This window comes from Tyto alba, unplaced genomic scaffold (assembly GCF_018691265.1).
Source record: "Tyto alba isolate M040663 unplaced genomic scaffold, T.alba_DEE_v4.0 Super-Scaffold_21, whole genome shotgun sequence".
Classification (NCBI taxonomy): domain Eukaryota; kingdom Metazoa; phylum Chordata; class Aves; order Strigiformes; family Tytonidae; genus Tyto; species Tyto alba.
In genome coordinates, this window is record NW_024881295.1 from 1,784,870 (window position 1) to 1,794,858 (window position 9,989).

Here is a 9,989-nt window from a genome sequence, read left to right on the forward strand (position 1 = left end):
ATCGAGTTAGCGAGCTCAGGGGCAGAGCGGCCAGGAGAGGATAGAACGGCGGTTTTGGTTTTTTTTTTGGTGTCCCGTTCCCGCCCGCTCTTGTCCCCACTCCCGCTGGCGACAGCCGCATACGCGGGAGGCGGGAGCGCGCGGGCCCCTCGCGCTCGGGGAGCGGTGAAGCGTTTGGCGCCGGCGGGAAAAGGGGAGGGTGAGGGGCCGGCGGGGGCGGCCAGACACCCCCCTCGGCGGGAGGAGGGAGGGAGGGTCGACCCCGGCGGGGCAGGGAGGGCGCGGACTGAGGGCTGGTTGCGGGAGGGCCGCGGACGCCCACGGGGAACGGCCCCTCAAACGGCCCCGTGACTCGTCCCAGCCGTCCGCCAGCGGCGTGGGCGTAGCGCAGGCCTGGCGGGAAGTTCGAGCGTGCCCGTCGTGTGGTACAGCGAGGGGTTTGGGCTTTTTGAGGTCTCTGGGGTAAAGGGTTTGTCGGCACACGGTTACCTCATGGTTGTGTGAAGATACTCTTGGACACCCAGCGTCTTGATAAGGCTCGGCATCGCTTTGAAATGCTTAAAGCCGTTATAAACTGTTGCATTCCTCCCACATTTATCAACAATGAAAACCGGAAAATGGATACCCACTTCTTGAGTTTGAGAAATCGGATAGAAAAAAGCTGGCAAAAACGATGCCTGCTCTGTGATGTGTACAGCCACTACAGTGAAGCTCTTTGGTTTCCTTCTTCATAGTTTCGTGCCATCCATCCATGGTTTTCAGAAAAGGAAATTAAAGGCGAAGGCCGTGTGTCACATTTTTATTTAATATCAAGGTTCTGAAACTTTTGTGTAAATTGGGCCTCTGTTTTACTACCTACAACTTAAATAGAGGTTGGTAAATCATAAGCACTTAGCTGCTCATGTGGTGACAGAACAGCATGTGCAGCTACCGGCTATAGCATGCAAGTGTGAAATTCTGGATACAAATGAGGATTTTGCAACTAACTTTGAAAATGAGGAGTTGCCCTACATCAGAGTATTTGGGGCAGAAGCTTGAAGACAACTGTAACAGGATAATGGATACAATTTTCTATTGTCATGTTTGATGTGGTGATCTGTGTTACTACTGATACCAAAATCATTATTTGGCACAAACACAGCATATTTGAATATAATTCTTTCAACTTAAATTAATTTTAAAATGGATTGAGAATAGTGTGCAGCATACGGGTGATGACCAGTAACTTCGAGGTCAGATTCTTAATGAATTAATGTAAATTGAATATTTATATACATATTTTGGGTTTTAAAATGTATTGCAATGTTACTTTCTCTCAGCTGTGAAAATCAACTCACTGCAAAGTAAAATAAAGTATGAAATTACTGGCTTCCTTGTAGATGGCTGAATCAGAACCTCAGGAAGAAAACTATGATAACATGGTAAAGACGGTGGAGGATTTGAACAGGGACTTAGAAAAACTTCTGGAGGAAATGGAAAAACTAACAGGTACAGGTCTTTATTAAGAGTCATACAGATTTGTCTAGTAGAGTGAAGACGTTGAAGATTTATTATTTATATTTATTGCTGTGAACTACCATGTTATAGAAATGTAAGTGGAAAAAAATCACCATCAACTAATGCCCTCATCTTAATTGGGAGAAAGCGTGCAAATAATGGTTCAGAATTGAAAATTAATAGGTGATGGATGCTTAGTTCCGAGTGGTGGTTGAAAACAGAAATAATACCAAGGTATTTAATGTACAGTTATTAAAGCAAAGTATGTAAAATGAGATTTAATCCTGGAAATGGTGGGATACATAGTACTTCTCAGGTCAGTGCACAACGTGTTTAATTCCTCAGATAAAGACTCCTCTGCACATTTAATCTTAGTCCTGTATGTATGAAGAGGACTGCATATTCCTCTCCATGTTCTGCAACAATTCTGTCGGAAACTGTGTGAAACTAACAAGAATAGATGGAAACTGTTAATTAAACTGTTTGTAATTAAACACTATTTATGAGTGCCATTGAGAAAACTATGGTCTATTTATGGTAAAACAAAAAGGAAGTATGATATAAGAGCTAAAACTAGTTGCTCTGCTTTATCAGATACTCATTATTTCAAAATTAATTTTTCAGGTTGTTCTTAAAACTTTCATCTCTATGCTGCAGCCTCCTTGATCTTATCCTTTCTCACCCAACACAAGCCTCCTGACTGTAATTAGTCTGGAGAGAGGATTCTTCAGGTCATTTATTTTAAAACAGTCTGTTTAACCTTTCTTTTTGATTACCTGCTTTGTAGTAATTTTTAGGTGAAATGTCTATCTCCCTTTTGTAATTTAGATCAGTATACTTCCATTCTGAAGTATTTTGAGGCATTTATAAAGAAGTAATACTCAACAGTCTTTCATTTAATCTTGAGCATTACTGTGGGCAGCTTCCACTTTATTGGACAGCAATCCTTCTCTGATATAAGATCTGAACTGATAGTAATGGATGTCCTTTATTTGCTTATTGAGTCAGACATTACTGTTTTTTAGCCAAAATTCCTGGCTTAGTAGTATCTGTTGGGTTTGTAGTGCAGGCAGCCTGGATGGCATATGATATGGTAGTCACACGTACCAACCCAGACCTGGCCAACTCCATGAGGCGTTTGGAAGATGCCTTCCTGAGTTGCAAAGAAGAGATGGAGAAGAAATGGCAAGAGGTGCTAATGGAACCTAAAGGTGAAGAGCAATAAAAGGAATAAATTTAATTCAGTCATACTGGCAGAACTACATCCCTTGGAAAATCACTCCAGTCTTTTTGTTTTCCAGTCACAGAGGTTTCACAAACACTGTGGAAAATGGATGTTTTAGTCTTTCTAAGAACTACTTACGTGTGTACATCTGTGGCAGTACTTTAATGAGATTACACACACACACACACACACACATATATAAGTATACATTGTTGAAGGTAAAAGGTAACAACATGCATGTTTTTATGATGATCATCAGTAATCCTTGTAGTGTGTGTGCATACGCAACTTCTGTGTCTTTCTTCCTGGAAGATCATACTCACTTTGTCATCAATATACGTGGAATTCTTTGTCACCTGAACAGATGGGGGGGGCAGGGGAGGTGCAGTGGAACATTGCAGTGATGCTGCACCAGCACATGCCTTTTAAGGAAAACAGAAAAATTACTTTTTTTTTTTCCAAATGAAAAACAGGTGAAATTCTAGATTTCCAGATAGATTTAGTTTGATGTGGGGATTGCCAACTATGTGTTATTACAGAATTTTATTATTCAGACAGCTCATATGTAGTTGTTTCATTGTGTTTCCTTGGATTTTTAAATATTTCTTTGGCCTGGTCTTCCCAAAAATATTGCTCTTCTCAAACCCTCTGAAGGTAGATCTCATTTAAGAAATAAATTGTTTACCACTATAGACTGCACTGTGTGTGTGTTGTAGTCTGTGGGATTGCTGTAGAAAGCAAATTAACCAATGTTAGAAAACGTTTTTCTCTGTATGTTCCTACTGTGTAATATTAAAAAAGAAAAAAACCCTACTTTTCTTTTGTAGTCAAAATGTCAACTAAGAGCACCACCTTGTGGCTTGCAGTTAATGCATAAATGAGTATTTTATCTGAGATGGAAATCAGTGCAAGTTTTGAGGAGAAGGCTCTTCCCTTTCTTTAAAATCAGTCTCTCTTAACTAGAAAGTATGCACTATGTAGCAAGTGAGAGCATCTCCAGCTACTTTGAAGAGGCATTTAATGATTTAAATCACACCTCAATAATCCACCAAAAGTTTCCTCGTTTTTAGACTAAAACGGGTTAATCTTGATTCACAGACAGAATGTTTATCCCACCAAAGTGAAAAATACTTTATTGTGTTTGTTTGGTTTGTTTTTTTCCCCCCAATACTAAGTGTTCTAGAGGTACAAAGGGTAAAACTTTGAACTCTACTCTTGACTTTCCAGTGGGTAGGTCTTCATTCCAGCCAAGGTAAGGCAAAATGGCAGACCAGCACGAGGAAACTTACACTTGGATTAATCTCTGGAGGATTTTTAATGGCACGTTGTCACTTCGGTACTTCTGACTACCTCGTCTTCACTCTTTAATTTTGTATTAAAAATTAAATTCTTTGAAGAGGCACTGTCTTTAACAGCTTGTGGAGGAATGTATTGAATTTTGTGATTTTGTGTGATCTTTTGGAGACAAAGTACTAAGTATAGATTGACTGTAGATTTTCCATAAAGCTCAGTTTTCATTGAGACACTTAAGCCAAGGGGCCAGTGTTAAAAAAAAATGAAAAAAAAGATCTTTCTGAATCCAGGAGTCCTATTGGGAATAGAGAATACAGCTCAAAACCAACACTTCTAAAAAATATGTCTTTTAACTAATTGTGACATTCAAGGAAGTTGTATCTTTTACATAAAATTGAGTCCTACTTCCTGTGGTTGGAAGGCTACAATGAGTCTGTCACAATAGTGTGTTTCTCCAGAAGAAAGGCCCACGATCAGACAGTGTAACTGGAAGGAGAGGAGGCATCTGGTAACGTTTTTTTCAGTCCTCAAGTCTCACCACTTTACAGCTTTCCCTTTCTGAATTTTAGAAAATTGATTTATTTTTTTTTTCCCCTGTATAACTGCTGAGGCATTAGGCATTACAGCACCGTCAACGATGGCATTAAAAGCATTTTAATTTTTTCCTCACTAAAAAGCAGACAAATGATAGCTATTAACCATCAGGCACCAATTTAGCCTCAAGAAGAGGTGCTTACACTGAGGTACCAGGCTCCCCCACGGTGAAGGGACAGAACGAGTTCAGAGGAGGGGTGCTGGAGGTACCTGTGAACATCTGTCAGCTCCACCACCCTTTTGCTGGCTCCTGAAAGTTCTCCCAGCTGTGACCACGAACACCTAATGGTGATGAGCAGTAGGGACAGAAGCTGGGAGGAGAGAACCAGGGGTTGTGGCTGGAAGCACAGAACAGACTCTGCCTGGGGAACCTGCCTGGCTGGGTAGGCTAGGTCTGCCTCTTCCTCCCTACGATTTTCTTCCCAGCTGTGCGACAGTAACTGGAGGGGAGCTAGGGATCTCCACCAGTGTAGGCTCAGTGCATATTCAGTGAAAAACTGTACAGCAAGATAGTTGTATTTTACTACGAAAATAATCCGTGTTTATTTTCAGTTGGTTTTCTTCTTTTACGTTTCAACCTGAGGATCTGCTTTTGGGGATTCATGCGTCTCACCATCTACCACATTTCAGCCCAGCTAGATGCTTCAAGCTTACTGCAGAAACCAGATAGCCCACACCGAAACACTCCGATTTCCTATCACAAAGGTGCATCATAAATTTTCAGTAAAAAGCATGTGGAGCAACAGCCCCATCTAGCGCACCCATAATTTCAAACTGTAACAGTAAACCAGATTGCTGGGTTGGCGTCTCTTAATCCCCCATCACCAACGATTTCTGTAACGAAAAGCAGCAGCAGCAGTATACCTTTATGTCCTCTCAGTGAACCCCAGTTTTGTGATCTGAGCCTGTAGAGCAGTTATGTGCAGGTGCTTCCTGTACTTGTACTGAAGGCAAAGCATGCTTCTGCAAAATACCTTCAGGAGCAAGAGAAATTGGCACTGGAGCACTGCCAGGCCGTATGCCCAAATACAGCAGTAAGGAATTCTGTTTCCTTATTCGTTTCCTTAGCCTCTGTTAAGCAACACTTAATAAGCATGTCGCACACCAGTTGAAATTTTTAAATTTCTTGTTGACACCTGGCCAGATGCTGGAATCTGTGCTTACCCTGGTTCATTTTGCATGAGTAGACAGGCCAAGTCTTATTTCAACCACTGGATATCAGCTTTAATCAAGACGTGTGTGAAGCTTAGCAAAGAGGTTATGGGCTCAACGCTTAAAAAGAACCCCCCATTAAGATGCTTTAGTGTTTAACTTTTACTGTCCTTGTCACAACAAAATTTACTGATCTTAGTTACGTACTTAGCCTGTCAGCAAGGTGCGAGGCGGGTGTCTGAAAAGCAACCCGAGCCGTGCCTTGCCTGATGCGAACAGCCTGCAATGCCGCGGCTCAGAGCGCCTTCCTCTTCTGAATGAAAACAGCTTCTGCACTCCGAGCTGCCTGGATTCTCAGCACTGTTTACTTTCCAGTAACAGTTTCTTACCGGGAAAGAGAGGTGCCGTAGCTAAAAGGCCAATGCGCAGCCTCCCAGAAATTCTGATTGTTGAAACCGTGCCCTTCTCTCCGGTGTAACACAGCTGAGATCGGGCTGGGGACACTTCACATGTCCCCTTAGTTGGATCGCTCCTTGTCAGAACGTGGCCTAGAACTTTGTTTAGCATATTTATTTCATTTAGTATTAGTGCTTTCCAGTTCTTGATTATTGCCCCAATTCAGATTATTTCTGAAAGGCTCAAGAAGAGAATCCATACCAATTGTTTTGCTTGCTGGCATAAACAGTTTCAAAATTTCAGTCCAGACCCTTGCAGCAATTTTTCCTGAAAAATGTATGGAGATATTGAATCTATAACAGCCCTATTTACACATACTAGTATTAAAATAATGTTCTTTTTGCTGGCAATCTTTGCAGAGAAGCAAAGAGCTTTTTGAGAATGAAGGCGGTGAACAACATTCCTTCCGAGTCAGTCACTTCCTTCAGGGCAAGGACTGTATCACCTAGGCACTATCACAGCATGAAAGTGTCAGTAACTTTTCTGTGTACATTCCATTAATACTGATTTACTTTTTGTAACACTGCCTCCTCCTTGCTTCTGCACCGCAGTAAAACATGTTTACATTTTTTCAATAAAAACATATTACTGTATTTTCTCTTTTTTCTGTTTCTGCTAAACTACTGTCTGCTTGCCTGGTTTTCTGTAGGTGCTCTGGGTTTGGGTCATTGGAATATAGGCATAGGCAGTAATATTACAAGGTTTTGATGTGACATAGAATTTTACACTTGGATGGAGTTCTGCTGGTAACTAGAAAATTCTCTGTGGCTCCTTGGAAAGTCAAAAAGTGAATAAAGAGGATACATGGCATTAGGCTGACACTAATACAAGCTGCTTATCTGAGCTACGACTGTGGATCTCCACAATTCAACGCCCACTGAATTTTTGAGATCTCTTTCCCTACTACAGACATATACTTTATGGCCAGTCATCCTTAGAATTCCTGACTAATTCTACTGGTCCTCCAAAAGTCCCAGTTTACAAGTCGAAACTCCAGACTGATAGCCAAGCACTGAAGAATGATGGAGTCAGGAAAAGTGATGAAATTCTGAACGCAGTGACAACTTCCTGTGTGTATTTCCTATCACATTTTAAAACCTTAAGATATTAGAATTATTCATCTCATCAGCTGGTGGTATTAAGTCATCAGGATCCATTTTCTGCTCACTGCATCACTGTCTAGCTCTAACACTCAAAAAAATCAAACGACATCCGCATTGCTCCACTGTCAACAGCACAAAATAACGTGCAAGCTGCCACTTGTTTGCCATGGCCTCCAAAACTTTGTCCCCTTTATGCTTGACCAAGGGTCCCACTGCCATTTGGCTCACGCAGCTGTTTCCCCCCTGCCAGCATGTCCAAACATCTCAGAGCATGCACTTTCTTTCTACAGAATCAGAGCAACACTGAAAAGTACCTGGTTCTCCAAAAAGCCAAACCAGCAGAAAGGATAATAATGTCCAAGGCTGCGGATTTGAACTCAAGATCTAAAACCAGACTTTCTAAAAAGCACAACAAATAACCAAGTGTCAGACTTGCAGACTTTTCCCATTTCATTAGACATTTCCATGGATCTACAAAGAGTTTGAAAACCACTGTTCTAGAGCTATTAGGGGCATTATAACTCCTGCTATCCAGATCACATGCAAGTTCATTCGAATATCCCGTCAAGGACTCTCAAGGATGTGCCCTGGCATGAAGTAAGTATGCACACAGCTCGTCACAACAGCTGAGAGAAAAAAGTTTGTGCTACACAGAACTTGAATCTCCAAAGGTCTTTCAAACGCAGCAGAAAGGCCATTTCACTTCCAGGGATTTTGTTGCATGTGTGTACAGTCCTCCCGTGGAAGTGGGTCGGAAGGGCTGCACAGGGATATAATATTGTTCAATGCAGATGTTTACAGGATACGTATTTCTGTGAATCAATGAATTTGTCATTGCAAGACTATTATGTTTAAATGAGACTGTGCACAATGGCCAACAGAACTTTCTTCTTCTTTATCCTCCTCAAAAGGTCACAAGCCACAGGGAATTTTTTTTTTTTTTTTTTTTTTTTGCAGCTAAATAACAGTAGACAGCAGCCTTCACAAGCAAAAAGCCTGGTTTGAGCCAGGCACTATAAAAGTGTAAGCCGCCCCAAGGGTAAGCTGTTGTAAGCGCCCATGAAAGGGAAGAATGCTGGAATAAGAGAACAAACATAGCACAAAACCAACAGCTCCAAGCAGGTATAAAAGCATGTTAACTACTCTGCAAATTCAAAATCCTTGTAGCTAAAAGTCTTTAAAAATAACTAAGTACTCCACTGAAGTTCTGCGTGAGGCAAATAACCCACAGCCTTATTCACAAGTACACAAGCACCACAGCTGCCAAGAGAACTGACCCTCATTATTGATCACCAGTTTTACATTTCTTCAGCCAAAGTTCAGCTAACTGGAGAACAAGTGGCCTAGGAAGGGAACAATTTATGCCCAGCCTGAGACATCTAAAATGCCATTTCAGTAAGTGCTTTAGACTTGAGACAGTTGAGCCTGTATTTTCATAACCAGGAATTCAAGGATGAAGTGGGTTATGTCAGTCACAAGCTTGTTTTATGCAAAGATGCTTCTTATCACAAAGGTAAGACTTAACTAACAGAAATAAAACTTGACACTAGGATACTAATAACATCTCTCCCTCAATTTCGCCTTTCATGAAATAAAGATGGCTAGTTTGGTACTTTTGTTAAACTGATTCAATCTGACCTACATTTTTCAAAGATTAAGAAAATTCTATTTGGCCTGCCAAATCTTACTTTAAAAAAAAAAAAAAAAACACTTTTGAACAACTGAAGGCAGTTCAAGTAGCTTTTATGACAAGTTCTACAGTGATGTTTCAGTATTTATGAATATCTTACATCTGTTTATATTACGACAAAACTGCCAATCTCACCCCAATCTGCCTGAAATAATTTAATTCTGAACAAAACTGAAGCCTACTAAAGATTATCCTTCTTAAAAATTTTTAAAAGGTACATTACTTATGCTTTCCTCCTTACTAAGTTTTGTTCTGTATCAAAGCAGCCATACTCTTTATATTCCAACGACAGACATTAGAATACCACCGTGTCCATCTCTAGGTCTTTCCCACTCTACAGCTTACCACATTTGGTGTGGGAACTCAGTCTCATAGCAATCCTACCCATATATTTTCAGAACTGCTGGGTATGTGATCCAGCACAGCAGTGGCAGGTTACACCACAGGAGCCTGCAGCAAATGCAGCAACGTAGGTACTCGGGGGAGTCCGGAGTGCTCTCCCTCCTGAACCCGACCTGTAGCTTTCACTTCACACCCCATTAAAAGTTCCTAATTCATTGCAGAAGCAAGCATGAAATCCCCAGCGCGGTCAGCTGTGGGCAGTACAACTCCTGCATCACTAAACCTTCCCTCTACCCTGCCGAGGCAAAGGCAGCAGAGTGCAAGGGCCATTCCTCTCCTTCCCAGAAGCTGGAAGCAAAGTGGTTTGGAGTGCAATTATCCCCTGCGCTTCTCCTACTTCTCATTTTCAGAGGAGTAACATGAGAAAGTACGTCTCCAGAGAACCTGGTTGAGTTTTTTTAATTATTAATAGTGTGCAAGAATGAGAAAACTAGAGGAGACAAAGATGGAAAGTACCTGCCAAGAATCTCTCCACTCCCATTTAGTCCTACATGCGTACAGCTACAGTGTTGCTCCAGACCAATGGATTTTACATGAAATGTTCTTTAGTTAAGGCTGAGTAAAGATTGCATGGCCA

The 9,989-nt window shown here is 41.3% G+C and overlaps 1 protein-coding gene across 1 annotated transcript; it reads left to right on the top strand.

Annotated features, from left to right (window-relative positions):
• Positions 1 to 35: 35 nt before the first annotated feature.
• On the top strand, positions 36 to 3,535 carry SYCE3 (synaptonemal complex central element protein 3). Its single transcript, XM_042795471.1, has 3 exons — positions 36 to 199; positions 1,380 to 1,488; positions 2,562 to 3,535. Exons 2-3 carry the CDS (start codon positions 1,380 to 1,382, stop codon positions 2,720 to 2,722), a joined length of 270 nt encoding a protein of 89 aa, XP_042651405.1. The 5' UTR covers positions 36 to 199; the 3' UTR covers positions 2,723 to 3,535.
• The last annotated feature ends 6,454 nt before the right edge of the window (positions 3,536 to 9,989 follow it).